At 35.5% G+C, this 18,975-nt stretch overlaps 1 protein-coding gene across 3 annotated transcripts in view; it reads right to left on the bottom strand.

Moving 5' to 3' along the window:
- TMEM62 (transmembrane protein 62) overlaps positions 1-18,975 on the bottom strand; it is a gene marked incomplete at its 5' end in the record, with an annotated part of 34,096 nt that overhangs the window by 3,747 nt on the left and 11,374 nt on the right. For all 3 annotated transcript variants that reach the window (XM_082648872.1, XM_082648873.1, XM_082648874.1), the window contains 5 exons: positions 1,561-1,665; positions 4,861-4,945; positions 7,579-7,692; positions 11,988-12,147; positions 15,011-15,166. In XM_082648872.1, the coding sequence (XP_082504998.1) occupies positions 1,561-1,665; positions 4,861-4,945; positions 7,579-7,692; positions 11,988-12,147; positions 15,011-15,166 (620 nt within the window). The remainder of the gene's footprint in view (positions 1-1,560; positions 1,666-4,860; positions 4,946-7,578; positions 7,693-11,987; positions 12,148-15,010; positions 15,167-18,975) is intronic.

Genomic DNA, 18,975 nt, shown 5'->3' with positions numbered 1-18,975 from the left:
TCTGGCTGACCCACAGTCATTACTTTGTACATCAACTACATACTCAGGGTTAACATGTACAAAGTTTAACTCACTTCTTTATTTTAATTTTTCATCTGCAATGCCAGAATGACTTTTCTCTACCCCGTATTATTATTTACTGCCCCTTCTCAATGTTCAGGCTTCTAGAACTACTATATTGTCAAGAGTGATTAAGGGACAGTCGGATTTCCCTTCTCAAAATGTAATACCATCATTTGCTGGTAAGGGTAGATTTCAACTGGGACTTCCCTGGTGGTCCAGTGGTTAAGACTCCACGCTCCCAATGCAGGGGACCCGGGTTCAATCCCTGGTCAGGGAACTAGATCCTGCATGCCACAACTAAAAGATCCCACATGCCACAACGAAGATCCCACGTGCTGCAACTAAGACCCGGTGCAGCCAAATAAATAAATGAATAAATATTAAAAAAAAAAAAAAGAGTAGAGTTCAACTTTAAAAAGTCATAGGTAATTTTCTCAGATATATATTATATATACTCCATTAGATACACGTTAGTTTTAAAAAGTGTTTCCCCTTTGAGTTTCAACCTTTAAAAATGAAACAACTTCTCCCCTTCTAATGTTTTCCTTTACAGCCAGGAACCAAATCACCTGCTTTGCCTCCTAGTGGAAGACTAGTGTGTAAAACAGCTTCAACCTATCTTCTAACAAGAAAACCAACCTCAAAAGGGGAATCTGGCATAGCTTGTTATACAGAATTGTAAAGGGTCATATTATTTCTTTAACTACTTTCTGTTCTCTGGTGGGAGTTACTAATGAGGAAAGAAAAGTCCAAAGATGGACTAAAAGTAGAAAACATAGACTAAGCAACAAATAGTCTAATCTACTCCTAAATGACTCTTAGTAAGGAACATTAGTAAAAAGCTTTAAAAAGAGACTCACAGTGCTTTCTGCTTCCATAAGTGACTAAGTGATTTTGTCAGTATTGGGTATAATAATTAATATAAGAGAAGAGCTCAAATGCCTGAACTCACTGCTCATCTCAGTTTCTCTCTTTTTTGAGCTGAGTTTTTAGGAGTCACACGGTAGTAAATAGTCGCTCAACTACATACTAGGCATTGTGCTTAATGCTGGGCATAGAGGGGAACAAGATAGACAGGACATCAATGGATATTCTAATGAGGGGAGAGATGATATATACAGAAGATAATCATAAATTCTGATAAAGTAATGAAGGAAATAAAAAGTATGGTGAAATAGAGGATAAAGCTTTAAGGTGGTCAAAGAAGGCTGCTCTGAGGAGATGGCATTGAAGCTGAACTTCTATCTTCTATTAGGTTTCTACACAAATACTAATTGTCATGGTCCTCTCAGCACCCTTAAGTTAACTTGCTGTTGACTAAATGTCCTTTAAGTTAGGAAAGAACTTTATTTCCCAAGATCATGTCACAGGAAATGACTTATGAAAGAGTGGTGTGCCGGTCATTATGCTCTCAAGAACCTAAATGGCTACTGTTAAAATTCTCAGTATATTCTTCGGCAGAATTCTCCACAATCTCAGGTTTCCTAATTGACTTACCCAGCACTGTATAGAGTGTCAGCAACAACATAGAATAGTAGAAGATGCTTATTTTGCTCAAGACATGAAGGGAAAATGAGGTCAAATTTACAAATCCTGGAGGTCCTAAACAGAATAAATTTGAAAAATCCAGTGAACACATGCAAAGTTCAAGTTTTTTATAATATTTTCTAGAAGACTTCCATGGGCATCTACTACATTTTCAGCAAATCATTTGTTATATGGATGACACCACTTTAAATTCAGAAGTTGGCAGGAATTCTGATAAACCAACTCACTTAGAATTACAGAGGGTAGAAAGGCAAAGCAATGGTGTAGTTGTGACACACACACACAAACACACATATACTCTGTGCTCAAAGGATGATCAAATCCCTGTTTTCCATGAGATTTAGTATCCAAATGTACAAACTTCCAAAAGTTGCATCAAAATATATCAAAGGCCACCACAATGTTCATTGCAGCACCATTCACAATAGCCAAGACATAGAAGCAACCTAAACATCCACTGACAGAGGAATGGATAAAGATGTGGTACATATATAATGGAATATTACTCAGCCATAAAAAAGAACGAAATAATACCGTTTGCAGCAACATGGATGGACCTAGAGATTATCATACTAAGTGAAGTAATTCAGACAGAAAAAGACAAATATCATATGATATCACTCATATGTGCAATCTAATTTTTAAAAAATGATACAAATGAACTTATTTACAAAACAGAAACAGACTTACAGATATTGAAAACAAATTTATGGTTACCAAAGGGGAAACGTGGGGGTGAGGGATAAATCAGGAGCTTGGGATTAACATACACACACTACTATATATAAGATAGATAACCAACAAGGGCCTACTGTACAGCACAGGGAACTCTACTCAATATTCTGTAAAACCTATATGAGAAAAGAATCTGAGAAAGAATGAATATACATATATGTATAACTGAATCACTTTTTGCTGTACACCTGAAACTAACACAATATTGTAAATCAACTATACTCCAATAAAATTTTCTAAAAACTATATATATATAGTACTATATATACTATATATATCAAAGGCATATCAAACAAATATCAAAATTTAATCTTGGGCTTCCCTGGTGGCGCAGTGGTTGAGAGTCCGCCTGCCGATGCAGGGGACACAGGTTTGTGCCCCAGTCCGGGAAGATCCCACTTGCCGCGGAGCGGCTGCGCCCGTGAGCCATGACCGCTGAGCCTGCGCGTCCGGAGCCTGGGCTCCGCAACGGGAGAGGCCACAACAGTGAGAGGCCCGCGTAACGCAAAAAAAAAAAAAAAAAATTTAATCTTAACTATGAGTATCTGTCCAAATATTCCTTTCCCATATATGATACAGCTCTTAACTCACAGCTATCCTCTTACTCCAACTGAAAGGGATCCACAAAACTCCAAATTAGCATCTCTTAAAGGGAATTCCCTGGTGGTCCAGTGGTTAGGACTCTCTGCACTATCACTGACGAGGGCCCAGGTTCATTCCCTGGTCAGAAAACTAAGATCCCACAAGCTGTGTGGTGCGGCAAACACACACACACAATACAATGCCAGAAAGCCCAAGCATAAGGGCTTCATTCTGCAGCCACAAACTAAAGCATCACAGTTCCTCAACCCCAGCCAGCCATTTCACTCATCTGCAGCCGATCATACACTGGTTAGCAGAGGACTATGATGGCAAGCTCAGTACACACTGAGCAATGCTAGAGGTGTACTATTTAAAGGTTTAAAGGACTGGCTCCAGTGAAAGACAGCCTGATGTAAGTTAAATAGCACGTCTTCCCTAATAGGCCAGCATATTCATTTTATACTCATAAAACTGTTCAGCCTGACAGTTAATTTCAGACAAAGCCTGATAACGCATGGCCTTTCTCACTTTGTGTGTTTCATACTTGCTACTCATTCATCTCTCAGCTTCTTTCTTGTTCTAGTCTGGTACTTCTCAAAGTATTAATCTATATATCCACCTATAGTAATTATTATTTATTATAAATACATCATTCTTTAGCCTTAGAGGCAGCTATGCTTTAAACTTTAAGCAACGATTCTCTACTTTGGCTACACATTAGAATAACCTGAGGGAACTTTTAGTAAATACTTATGCCCAGGTCTCACCCTCCAGAGATTCTGACTTAATTGGCCTGGGGAAGAGGGGAGCTGGGACAGCAACCCAGCTGATTCTAGGCAGCAGGACTGAAAATAATGCTTTAGACAGAGCCGTGCTTCTCAGCCCTGACTGCACATTGGAATCATCTGGGGTGCTTTAAAAAATACTGATGCTTAGGTCCTACCCCCAGAGATTCTATGTAAACATTGAGGGTGTTGTGTAGACACTGAGATGTTAAAAAGTTCCCCAGGAGATTCTAAGGTGTAGTCAAAGTTGATAAGTGTTGTTTAAAGAAAAAGAAAAAAACTAACCTGGGGTCAGTCTCTTATTAGCTATGAGACATTGGACAGCCTACATAACCCCTGCAGTCCTTAGTCTTCTAATCTTTAAAATGGGGACAATAATACCTACCTCACAGGATTGTTGTAAGGATTAAGTGAGATAATGTAGGTAAAAATATGTTGTAAATTTTAAACAACTATACAAAAATACTGGTATTCCCACATGAAGCTGAGCCCTCCCTCAAATATTTATTTATTTATACTGTGGGCAAGAAAATATATGTGTGCAATAATGCTTCTTGAACTTTTTCATAGAATTTAAAAATATATATAAGCAGACAAACATTCAGTAGGATATGTATACTACCTATTCAGTTCATCATTTTACTGTTTAACCTTTACTACAGTACTCACTTCCCCCACAATCACTTCCTGATCCCAGGGACTTCATCCAAGCCAAGAAGGGATAATGAACATTTAATCCAACAAGTATTTATTGTCTGTAATGCACAAACTGGGTGCCGTGGAAAAGAGAAAAGAAGTAGAAAACAAGAGCTCCTATATTGAGGAAATTACAGTCTGATTGAAGAGAAAATGTATATACATTTGAAGTGGTAATGTAAAACAAGGTCATTGGCTAGTTAAATACAGAATTAATCCTCAGGAAGGACTGTTGGGATTCAGAGAAGCAAGCGCTCATTATGACCTAGAATGGCTGGAGAAAATGGTATGGAAAAGAGGGTTTGAGGTGAGCATGGTAGCTTGAAGGATGTACCTCACAGAGCTCAGGCAAAGATAATTTGCATTGATATTTATCACTTGGTAATAGTGAGGACATTATGGGATACACTAAAGTAAAGTCTTCTAAGATTAAGGAACTATGGTGACTAACCTTTATGCTCTGGATATGCTCGATAACGAAAAGCAATGAGAATGATGAGCTGGATCAGCACAATCATCACAAAAAGGACCCGGGCCTGCAGAGAAATAGATATTCACATGACATACATACATGGATACAGCTTCAGTTTTTTTAAATGGCCTAATTAACAAAAATGGAAATGACATCATTAGCAGAAATGACTATATGAGAAAAATATACAGTCAAAGAGAATTGAACATCTGACCCACCAAAAAAGATAATTGTAAGTTGCCTCAGCATTATTCTTTCAAGATTTGGATATGATACCTGGACCAATGTTGAAACTAAGTGATTTCATACAGTTATATAAAGTGATCAAATTAAAATAGTCTACTTTCACTGTACTAGGATAAGTATAATTTGTACTGTTTTATTTAAAGTTGTATAGGAGTGAAAAAAACACAACAGTACACAGTACACTGCAGGCTGAGTGAACAGAGACTGCATTTCCTTATGCTTTCTCTATCAAGAAGTCACTCACTTGGAGATTAATTCACAGTAAAGAGACATTTTATCTAGGTTCTTGTTTCTCAAAGTATGGGTCCCAGATCATCATTGGAATCACCTTCAGCCTGTTGGGAATGCAGAATCTCAGGCCCCATCTCAGCCCTACTAATCAGAATCTGCCTCTTATTAACATTCCCAGGTGATTCATAAGTACACCAAAGTTTCCAAAGCCTGATCTAGGTGACCATTAAAAATTCCCAAAAGAGGGCTTCCCTGGTCGTGCAGTGGTTGAGAGTCCGCCTGCCGATGCAGGGGACACGGGTTCGTGCCCCGGTCTGGGAAGATCCCACATGCCGCGGAGCGGCTGGGCCCGTGAGCCATGGCCGCTGAGCCTGCGCGTCCGGAGCCTGTGCTACGCAACGGGAGAGGCCACAACAGTGAGAGGCCCACGTATCGCAAAAAAAAAAAAAAAAAAAAATCCCAAAAGAAAAATAAATGACACAAAAAGATTTGTAAAAATGAGATGCAAATGCCCATTAGTCATATTTTTTAAAAGTTCAATCACACAAGTAATAAAAGTAAATTAAAATAATAAGGAATTCACATTTTAAGTATGTGAGGATATATACTAAGGTATCTCTGGAAGATGAAATTAAAGGGGGTTTAAATTTTCTTCTGAACATTGTAGCGTATTTTATGTCAATGCCCAGGACAGGGAGATCTGAGGAAAATAAAGTGTAAATTGCCAGAGCTTCTCTGAAAGACAGTTTGACAGTGTATATTAAAGAAAAAATCCCATTTATTCATTCAAGAAATATTTATTTGAGGGCCTACTTGTGTTAGGCATATCAAAAAGACAAAGATCTCTGCCCTCATGGGGCTTATATTTTAATGAGAGGGGACAGACCAAAAACAATGAATATAATAAATAATTTAAAATTTTGGGTAATTATATAATAAATGAAGTATATAGAATAATGTGTCCACTATTTGATCCAACAATTCATTTCCAGAAATTTCCAAAAAAACTAATATGTATGACTCACAGACTTAGAAAACAAACCAGGGGCAAAGGGTGCGGGGAAGGGATAGTTAGAGAGTTTGCGATTGACATGTACACACTGCTATATTTAAAATGGATAACCAGGGACTTCCCTGGTGGCGCAGTGGTTAAGACTCCACGCTCCCAATGCAGGGGGCCAGGGAACTAGATCCCACATGCAATGCTGCAACTAAGAGTTCACATGCCACAACTAAGGAGCCGACGAGCCACAACTAAGGAGGCCACCTGCTGCAACTAAGACCCAGTGCAACCAAATAAATAAATTAAATAAATAAATAAATATTAAAAGAAATAAAATAAAATGGATAACCAAAAAGGACCTCTACTATATAGCACAGGGAACTCTGCTCAATATTATGTAACAACCTAAATGGGAAAAGAATTTGAAAAAGGATAGATACATGCATATGTATAACTGAATCACTTTGCTGTATACTTGAAACTATCACAACATTGTCAACTATACTCCAATACAAAATAAAAAGTTTAAGAAAAAAAACTAGTATGTGCAAAAACTTAGTTATAAGCAGTATATTTATAGTAGAGGGAAAAATTGGAAACAAATGTCCAACAAAAGGGAAATAGTAAAATAAATTAAGATGTATCTATGATAATATAATGCAGCCAATAAGCATCATTTATAAAATAAATGTGATGTGAGAAAACAGTCAAATTCCTCAGTAGAAAAAATCAGACAGAAAAAAGAGAATGAAAAGTATATTAACATTTTATATTAAAAACTCATATCTTAATGTAAATAAGAGAAAAATAAATAGAGAGTATCATAATGAGAAATACAATGGCTATAATGGCTAGTGTGATAAAAGAATGATGTGGGGCTGATTGTACTTTATTTCTAAATTTTCCAAGTTTTCTATATTAAGCATGTATTATTTATGTAGGAAGAAATATTATTTTTGAAAGATCCCAATCCAATTTAGCACAGTCCCTATAATTCCCTTAGTTATCCTTGTTTTATGGCACTAGGTAGAACTAGGTCCCAAAACAGGTACTATATGTCCATGCCTCCACTTCAAAATCACTGTATTCTTCTAGACAAGCAACTAAACTTTTAATTTTATAAGGTTCCACTTTCTCATCACATGATTATTATATTATTTATGACTTTGGACCTACCAAATTAAAAACACACATAACACTTAGTTGAATTTACTCACCACAGTACAATGGTCAGTAAGGAGAATAAACGATGCCAGAGGATCAAACCTGAGGTGAATGTCCTCTCGAGCAGAAAATATGTGGTGAACACTCTTACTTCTTCCAGCAGAGTCCTAGTTATAAGCACAGCAGAGAAGCAACCCTCATGTACAAATACGTACAATGTTCCAAGATTAAGTTTCCAATAACTTGTCAGTTATCTCAGAATAAGCAATATTTTTTTCATTTACTTTTGATTCTTCCTATAAGCACTTTAAATAAAACTTCTTTTAAACCCTGTAATTCTAGATTTGAACTGGAAATATCAGCATGTATTACAATGTATTCTCTCTTTTAAAAAACAGAAATCTGTATTTCCCTCTGTTTACTGAAAAGCCCTAAAAATAATAATGAACTCAACAACAATGAGCTAGCTGGGCTAGTGCCCAGATTTTGGTCTCAAAATAAAACTTATCACTACAAGAAACCAGTGCTCTTTAGAGAAATAGGTGATTCCAGTTCTTGAGTAAGAAATGCAAAAGAACTTGAAACATCTTCTACCAGAAAGCAAGAAAACTAACAAGGACTACAGGGATTGTATCAAAGGACTTAGTGGCCAACTTGGAGAGGCTCCCACTAGTCAAACAATTGAGCATCAAAAAGAATAAATGCAATGGATTGAAACGTACCAAATATATATATATTTTAACTATGAATTAATAATGATACTAGAAGACTCATTTAGTTACCTTTGGCAGAAGCTAGAGAAGTAACTTATTACTTTGAAAACTGGTTTAGAACAGGAAAGGTGGAGGAAGAATGAAGACTGATCTTGCCTTTCCTGTATGAACTCTATATCTCGGTACCAAATAGATGAGGCAAATTTTTTCTTTGTGGGACTATTCTAATTAATACTCCTATAATTAGGAGTGTAATTTGAATATCACCATTTTATAACTCTGATGAAATAATGGATCTAGACTGAGATTATCAGTAAGTGCTAATCCCTCAGTGAAAAGCTGGTTGAGTACTGAAAAGCTGAATGGAGGATAAGCCTGCAGTGTGCTGGTACTGGCTTGACTGACCCACAAGGGCCAACTGCTACATATTCAGGAATTTTGCAGACCAGCTGATGTGTCAGTAGCTTAAAACCAGCTACAGGAGAAATATTTATACTATGGAAATTGGTATAAATCAGGGAGACGCTACAAATCAGGGTCCTCCCTTCAAACCTGCCCCAAGCTGGTTGTTAAATATTTACCAGCATACCACTGGGTAGGGTCAACAATATCTGCATACATTGATCAATCTTAACATTATTAAAAGAGAGACAACCAGATACTATAGGCTTCTGATAAAAGCATAAAACACCAAATGAAGTATTCCTGCCAAAAAACAGACTCAGATCTGATCTAACCTCAAATCTAACTACAGTAATAGAAACTAGATGGGGTAGAGGAACATGCTATATGATAACACATGGATATAAACAGCAAAAATCCAGAATACAGAAACAGTACAGGATAAAAGATCCAGTTTCCAAAGCAAAACAAATTGAGAGGGGAAAAAAAAAGGAGGGTGGAGAGGGAACCTATAGGTTAAACGACACTGAAGAGACAATCACCTAAATGCAATATTTGAGCCTTGTTTGGATTCTCATTTGAACCAACCAAACGCAATTATATGTGACAAAATAAGAAAACTGAACACTAGCTGGATAGTTTGATATTAAGGAATTACTGTTAATTTTTCAGGTGTGATATGGTACTATGGTGACTTTTTTTTAAAATAGCTCTTATCTTTTAGAGATATATACTGCCATATTTACACAGATGAAATGACATCGTGGTACAGGGAGGAGAGAAGTGGATGGAGTACAGATGAAACAAGACTGGTCAAAAGTTGATAATCTTTGAAGTTGGGTGAAGGATACATGGAGATTTATTATAGTATTATCTCTTTCATATATTTTAAAAATTCCTCATCATAAAAAGTTTTAAAATAGCAAAAAGAACTTGTACTGGTGTTTATCAAACTTTTATTGCTCAAATGTTCTAACTCTGAATGACAAGTTCTTAGGGTTTTTTTTTAAGTTCTTGTTTTAAAGCAGAGATTTTCTTTAATTTTGAGATATAGAGATTTCTAGAGTTTGCTCTTTAAATTGGCAAAGGAGGCACAATAATCTTAAATTCTGGTTCTCAAACTTTAATGCACATCAGAATCACCTGGAGGGACTGTCAAAACAGATGGCTGGGTTCCATCTCCAGAGTTTCTGATACATAGGTGTGGGATGGGATTTCTAACAAGTTCCTAGGTGATGCTGACGCTACTACTTCAGAAACCACACTGAGAACTGATCTAAAGGTCCAGTTGGTACTAGGCTGCCCAGAACTTTACAGATATTCAATAAATACAGTGAATAGGTAAAATATAAGATAATAAATCGATGTCTTCTCCCACGAATTTTTCTTTCAGACTTATCTATGGTATACTGTATTTAAAAGGACAGAACTTTCTCACTGATGAATGAGGGGACAGGTTCCCTGTTTAATATTCAGTAGACTAATTTTTTAAAGTTATACTCATAGACATAAAACAGATCAGTGGTTGCCTGGAAATGAGGGTGGAGGGAAGGCAGTTGCAAAGGGACATAAGAAAACTTTTGAGGGTGATAGATCATATTGATTGTAGAAATGGTTTTAAGGATGTATAAGAAAGTCAAAACACACAAAATTGTACTCTTTAAATATATGGAGTTTTTAAATATAAATTCTACCTCAATAACGTAAGAAATGTTAAACATATAAAAAGTATATGTGATTTCACATTTTTACTAAGGATTCAACTAAGCAGGCAGAAAGGTTCAAGAAATGTGAGCTATGGTTTCTTCCTCATAAAACTACAGAAGCTGAGGTTCGGAAGCAATCCAAAGATTTGGAAGTTCCCCATTCCAACAGTGAGCAGGTCTCCTATGGTTGCTCCTACTTCTTCCCCATGACTGTAAAGATAGGGAACAATTTATTCTATGTGCACTTGTATCTTCAAGTCTTTTTTTTTTTTTTTTTTTTTTGCGGTATGCGGGCCTCTCACTGCGCCACCAGGGAAGCCCTTCAAGTCTTTTTAAAATGAGCCAACTTCTAATATGAAAGACATTAAGGAGTTCATCCCCAGGAGTCCCTCCTTCCACTTTCTACCCATGAGTGTCTTCTTCCTCCTAAGCAGAACACTTCAAAGATGGGTGGTACTGGGCTTCCCTGGTGGTGCAGTGGTTGAAAGTCCGCCTGCCGATGCAGGGAACATGGGTTCGTGCCCGGGTCCGGGAAGATCCCACATGCCGCAGAACAGCTGGGCCCTGTGAGCCATGGCCGCAGGGCCTGCGCGTCCGGAGCCTGTGCTCCACAACGGGAGAGGCCACAACAGTGAGAGGCCCGCGTACCCCCCCCCCAAAAAAAAGATGGGTGGTACTGCAAAGTGCCTTCTCTCGTTTCCTCATCTATGAATTGGGGATAAAACTACCCACCACATAAGATTGTTATACAGATTTCGTAAAAAATTCTAAGTGTCTGGCATCTCCTTAGAAGAAGCTCAGTAAATAGCTCCTTCCTGCTCTAAATCCTTCTCTGTGACACATACAAAAAAGATAATGAAAATAATCACATGTGTTTTCTGAAGGATTACCTGATAATCTTCAAACCAAGACTTAACATTAAAAGATTAAACAGTTTAAAACTTCATCAAATCATAAAGTTGTAGAAATTGACAGATTTTTTTTTCCAGAAACTAATTTTTTAGCACAGTCTATCCCCTAAAGTGTTTCAAATTGTTGATGAAACTGCTCTATTTTGGTGATGATGATCACTTTCTACTCTGGCAGGTCTAGTGAATTAAATGCTCCCCAAGCTGAATCAGAAAAGGGACAGGCAGACAGTTACTGCATGTGCTATCAATGCCCACTCCCCAAACAAAAAATCCCTTTGATGGATGCCTTAAAAATTATTTATCCTAGAGCTTTCAAAATAGTGACACAATTTCCTATACTTGGAGACAGCAATCAAAGGCGTGGATACGTAAATATTATGTTTTCTGACTTATTCTATTATCTTCAGGAATATTGGGGAATGCGCTCCCATTATTAAAAGATTCTGGCCAAAGCTGGAAGAAAACAGAACAATGATTCCCTGGGGATAAAAAGAGGGGACTATAGCCAGTAGTTGCACACTCATGTCCTCTGCCCAGTTTTTAGTCTAAAAGTAGAATTATTCCTGAGTGTCCATTTTCAGAACATACTAAATCCAGTGTATTCAAATTATTTATTAACTTAGTTTCATCTTATCAATTGACAAAAACAAAACAAAACAAAAAACAAATCGGAGTTCAATGTGGTTACAGCCTAATCATTCACATAGCAAGCTGAAAATTACTAACTTACCTGGACGATTACTTCTATGTTATGTGTCCTATTATTGTAGTTTCTTGGATTCCACTTTAGTATGAAAATAGGACCAGACAAATGACTAGCTTGCCCTAAATGAACTCCATCAATCTTAACTGCGACTGAAGTAATGGAAGATAAGGAAAACACCAAGACTCTAAAATGAGAGCATAAATGCATGGTTTTAGGTATTTGGCATTGTTTTTATAAAGAAGAATAACCCTATTATAACCCGAAAAGATGTAAGTACAGTTGGCCTTCCGTTGGTTGACCTGCGAGTTACTGGGATGTGGAACCTGTGGTTTCTACCAACCATGGATCGAAAATATTCAGAAAAGAAAAATTTCAAGAAAGTTGCCAAAAGCAAAACTTTAATTTGCCTCTCGCCAGCAACTATTTACATAGCAGTTACATTGTGTTAGGTATTATAAGTAATCTAGATATGATTTAAAGTATAGGGAGGATGTGCATAGGTTATATGCAAATACTACACCAGTTTATATAAAGGACTTGAGCATCTGTACACTTTGGTATTCCCAGGGGGTCCTGGAACCAATCCCCCAGAGATACCGAGGGACAACGGTAAGGCAGACCATTACACTGTACAAATGTTCATATGACACTCTTCATATGATCTGGTTTCTTTCTAAATGGTGGCTTCTGGAGTTGTATAATTCAGCCAACCTGAATTGGTGAGAAATCAGAAACTATTCTAAATCTAAATCTGATATCCAGCTCCTATCAAGAAACCTGACCAAGAGATGTATGTTCCACTTACCTAGTGATCAAAAGAAATAAATTAAAGCATATTGGTACCCTTTTTTTCCAGAATAATTAGTAAATTTTTTTAAAAGTACAATATCCAATAATGATAAGAGTGCTGTGAAACTGGCACTCATATTGCTTGGTAACATTATAAATTAGTATCTGTTTTAAAAAGTAATCAGGTACCTTGTGCACTGCTGGTGGGAATGTGAAATGGCGCAGCCACTGTGGAAAACAATGTGGAGGTTCCTCAGAAAATTAAACATAGAATTACCACATGATCTAGCAATCCCACTTCTGAATATATACCCAAAGAACTGAAAGCAGGGACTGGAACACATATTTGTACACCCATGTTCATAGCAGCATTATTTACAGTAGTGAAAAGGCAGAAGCAAAAATGTCTATCAACAGATGAATGGATAAACAAAATGTAGTGTATATATGCAATGAAACAGTGAATACTCAGCCTTAAAAAGCAAGGAAATTCTGAAACATGCTTCAAAATGGATGAGGACATTATGCTAAATGAAAGAAAGCCAGTCACAAAAGGACAAATACTGTATGATTCTCCTATGAGGTACCTAGAGTTGTCAAATTCAGAGAGACAGAAAGTAGAATTGGTGGTTGCCAGGGGCTGGGGGGAGGGGGAATAGGGAGTTAGTGTTCAATGGGTACAGAGTTGCAGTTTTGGAAGCTGAAAAAAATGGTGATGATGGTTGCACAACAATATAAAGGTACTTATTGCCACTAAAAATGCTTAACATGGTAAATTTTATGTTATGTATATTTTACCACAATTTTCTGAAAAAGAATAATGATTTTAGTTGCAAAAAAAAAAAGTAATCAGGCAATCTTTATCAACAGTCACAAAGGAATTCAAACTATTTCACCTAGAATCCTATTTCCAGAACTCTATCTACAGCAATTATTCAAATGAAGGAAGAATCTATATGCATCAGATGTTCATCCTCAAATTAGAAAAAAATCTGAAAGTTCACCAATAAGATAGGAAAATGGTTAAACTGTGGTCCATTCTCTCTGTTGACAGAAAAAAAATAGCAATTAGAATACACGGTGCCCTATGATTACGACTGTGTAAATACAGGCCTGAAAGAGAATGCCTGAGAAGGAAAACTCATGTTAATAATAGTTCTATTGGGGTATGGGGGGGGAGTGGGACAGGGATACACATATAATCCCATTACTCTATTTTCCAAAAGTTATGTTGTACTGCTTTTCAAAATAAAATTTAAAAGAGTATATTAAAACAAGTGCCCTTATGTTTGCAAAAGGTTATGTCTCTTTGCAAAAGGAATGTTAATGTCTCATTAAGATTCTATTTAATACTACCCAGCCATAAAAAAGAACAAAATAATGCCATCTGCGGCAACATGCATTCAACTAGAGATTACCATACTAAGTGAAGTTAGAAAGACAAATACCATATAGTATCACTTATATATGGAATCTAAAATATGACACAAATTAACCTATCCATGAAACAGCAACAGAATCAGGGACATAGAAAATAGACTGGTGGTTGCCAAGGGGGAGGGGGTGGGGGAGGGAAGGACTGGGAGTTTGGGATTAGCAGATGCAAACTGTTATATATGGGATGGGTAAACAGCAAGGTCCTACAGTACAGCACAGGGAACTATATTCAATATCCTGTGATAAACCATAATGGAAAAGAATATGAAAAAGAATGTATACATGTATAACTGAGTCACTTTGCTCTCAGAAGTAATTAATACATTGTAATTCAACAATACTTCAATAAAAAATAAATTAAAAAAAAGATTCTATTTATATGCACTGTCAAATTCATATGCCAAATGATTTTTCAATTCCGGAAGGTTTACATAGCTTTTGCTTTTTTGAAAGGCTATGTAGCAAAACAAAAAAATATATACTTCTGATATATGATGTAAATTTTTTTAAGTAGGATACAAATGAATAGGTACATTATGATTACAGCAATGTAAAACCATGCATATAAAAAAGCGAGAATAAAAGACAAAAATAATAATGGTAGGATTATGGGTTTCTAGATTTTTTTTTATTTCAGCAGCTTAAAAATTATATACTTTTTAACTGAATAGGAATGAAACAGTAGGCAATTTATATAATGTTTAGATTGCTGAGAAAACTAAAGTAGAGCATCTCATAGCTTTCACATAAGAATGCAATCACAATGACTTACTCTTCATCAATATCAAACTGAAAGTAAATTCTGAAAAACTGCTACATACCTGATGTGTGTTGAGTGAAGGAGTCTTTCTAGTGGTTCATGTTTAGCAGAACTATAGAGGAGTGATTTAGGATTAGTGATAAGAACCACAGGCCACTCGCCAAAGATCAAATCTGCAAAGCTAAAGAGGTCATGATCAAAAGCAAAGATCCGGTACCTAGACACCAGAGGACAATAAGGTAATTTAGTTACTTCATATTATAAGACGGCCTGAAGGATATATACAGAACAAATGTAAAACGATAAAACTATACTTTCTGAGATCATGAATTTGAATGCAGAGTAAATAATATTGTTCCTCTTTCTTCCCTTGCCCTTATCACTTTATACATTTTGGCACATGTGACATGTGTCACAACTGGGATCTGACTGAAGCAATGAATTTTTACTGTGTCCTAGAACAATGCCTGGTACATAGCATATACTCTTTAATTTTTAAATAAATGTTTGTTAAATTAAGTCATTTGATTTCTATACTTTAAGACTATTTTGAACCTAAAACATTCATCATAAGTCTAATAATATCTGACATTCTTCATCCCATCAACAATGCTACATAAAATATTAAAATAAACACACTTAGAAACCTTTAATTCTTCTTTTAAACTTTTATTTCTATAATTTCAAAGAAAACAGCAAAAGTTAAGTGGTTTTGATTTTCTAAATGCACAATGAAAGGTAAAACTATTCACTAAAAAGTAACCAAAGTTTTGTATTTTCTAACTTTTAGAACTAAGGAGAGAAATGATTAGCTATGGCAGAAACAATAGTGCTCACCAAATACTCCACGTGCTCCCCTGCATTTCCCAGTCTCCCTGGTATTAGGTTGGGGCCATGTGACTAGTTCTGGCCAATGGGCTGTGAACAGAAGTGACACGTATCACACTTCTGGTCCAAAGTACTTAAGAATGGATATGAGTTCTCTGTGATCTCTTGCCTGCCCTGGAATTGAGGTGTTGAAATAGTCACATTATAGACGGAGGAAGTCTGAATCCCTGAGTTACCCCATGGAGGAGAATTTCCCTGACTTATACTGATTTACATAAATGAAAAAATAAACATCTGTTGTGTTAAGCCATTGATATTTCTAGATTTATTTGCATCCACAACAAAGCCTAGTCTAACATTACTAATACACTAACTGTTTTTAAAAACTCTCCTAGGGAATTCCCTGGCAGTCCAATGGTTAGGACTCCATGCTCTCACTGCTGAGGGCCGGGGTTCTATCCCCAGTTGGGGAACTAGGATCCCACAAGACACAGCCAAAAAAAAAAAAACCTCTTCTATTGTACTAATATAATTTAAACGTTTATAAGGGCAGGTAAAGGTTAGGTCCTTTCAGTAAAACAAACTCCAAATAAAACCCCAGGGTTGGAATACAGGAGAGCAGGTGGGAAGAGAAAGAAAGGAAATGGCTCCATAATTAACATCACTTAACTTGTAACTGTAGCATTTATAAGAAATAAAGAAGCTGATCAAGGGTTAGGAAGGCTACCTGGTAAAGGCAATTCCAGCCCAGCCCACAGCCTCACAGTCATGAACAGACAGGTCTTAGTTCAAAGTAATTACAGTTGCCAACTAATCACAGGCTTCAAGCATAGCTCTTATACAGTTTCTAGAAAAGCCAACTGAAATGAATAAGTTCCTTCCAAGATATAAAGCTGCTTTTTAATGAATGGGAGTACAGTTGACCCTTGAACAATGAGGGCGTTGGGGCACCGACCCCCAAGCAGTAGAAAATCCGAGTATAATTTCCCAATCAGCCCTCTGTATCCTCAGTTCCACATCCACAGATTCAACTAACCACAGATTGTGTGGTACTGTAGTATTTTGTGAAAAACATCTGAGTATATGTTGACCTGCACAGTTCAAACCGTGTTGCTCAAAGATCAACTGTAGTTATTAGAAAGATAACATATTCAGCTCAACAAATATTCACTAAGTACCTAATATCTTCATAGCACTGGGTTTGACTAAGTTAAAGAGCAATTGATAAAAAACAATGAGGTGATACTTATTTATATTTAAACTTGCACTTAGTTATTCTCAAATATATCTATTTCGTTCTTCTCAATAAATATATATTTATATATATTTAACTATACTATATCTATACTATACTATACTATATACTATATATATAGTATATATATATAGTGTATATATATAGTATATATATATAGTATATATACTATATACTATATAGTATATATACTATATATATATTATATATGTATATATACTATATATATATGTATATATATATAGTATATACTATATATATATAGTAGTATATATATATAGTATATATATATACTATATAGTATATAGTATAGTAGTATAGTAGTATAGTATAGTAGTATAGTAGTATAGTAGTATATAGTATAGTAGTATAGTAGTATAGTATAGTAGTATAGTATAGTAGTATAGTAGTAGTATAGTAGTAGTATAGTATACTATAGTATAGTATAGTATAGTACTATAGTATACTATAGTAGTATAGTAGTATAGTATAGTAGTATAGTAGTATAGTATAGTAGTATATATATATATACTATATATATATAGTATATACTATATATATATACTATATATATAGTATATATACTATATACTATATATATACTATATATATAGTATATATACTATATATATATACTATATATATACATATATATACTATATATATATAGTATATAGTATATATATACTATATATAGTATATATACTATACTATACTATACTATACTATAACTATACTATAATATATAACTATACTGTATCCTTTTGATAAATAAGTTATGTTTTCTCTTCAGAAGACTTTAACCTTAGATCTACCATATGACCCAGCATTTCCACTCCTGGGTATATATCCAATTTGAAAAGATACATGCACCCCAATGTTCATAGCAGAATTATTTACAATTGTCAAGATATGGAAGCAACCTAAGTGTCCATCAACAGAAGAATGGATAAACAAGATGTGGTACATATACAATGAAATACTACTCAGCCATAAAAAAAGAATGAAATTTTGCCAGTTGCAACAGTGATGGACTTGGAGGGTATCATGCTAAGTGAATAAGTCAGACAGAGAAAGACAAATGTTGTACGATACCACTTACATGTGGAATCTAAGAAATACAACAAACTAGGGAATATAACAAAAAAGAAACAGACTTACAGATATAGAGAACAAACTAGTGGTTACCAGTGGGGAGAAGGAAGGGAGGAGGGGCAAGATAGAGGTAGGGGTTAAGAGGTACAAACTATTACATATAAAATAAGCTACAAGGATATATTGAACAGCACAGGGAATACAGCCAATATTTTATAATATCTATAAATGAAGTATAACCTTTAAAAATTGTGAATCACTATACTGTACAACTGTAACTTACATAATATTGTATAACTATACTTCAATTAAAAAAGTGTTTAATAATAATAATTTTTAAAAGACTTTAACCTTAATATAACCAACTATAATCTGTTTGAAGAACTTAAATCACTAACATGTTGTAGCAATAACTAGAAAGGCAAATATCAAATTCAGGGAAAAAGATGACGTATTTCTAGCCCTAGTGTTTCTCAAAGTATGGTCCATTGAGCATCTGGTGGGCTTTTTAAAAAAAAGCAGTTTCTTGTGTCCTAACCCAGACCAACACAGCCAAAATCTCTAGAGACAGGGCCTGGTAATTTTTATTTTTCATAAGCTCCTCCATAGATCTCGTGTATACTAGATTTTGAGAACTATTTCCTAGAGGATGCATTTGAAAAGCCAACATAACATAGTGATGGCAAACATAATTGCTGCAACAAAGTTTTTGCATAAGGATAAAGACTGCCAGATACATATATTCCTTCAAAAACATAGAGATATCACATGTTTTTCCTTAACTGGGATCACTCACTCATGATAGTGATCAGAAAACTATCATTGCTTTAGCAAAACTTACACGTATA

This window comes from Grampus griseus, assembly GCF_964374135.1.
Source record: "Grampus griseus genome assembly, chromosome: 2".
NCBI classification, from domain to species: domain Eukaryota; kingdom Metazoa; phylum Chordata; class Mammalia; order Artiodactyla; family Delphinidae; genus Grampus; species Grampus griseus.
The sequence above is the reverse complement of the archived record's forward strand: the minus strand, read 5'-3'. Positions and strand labels throughout refer to the sequence as shown.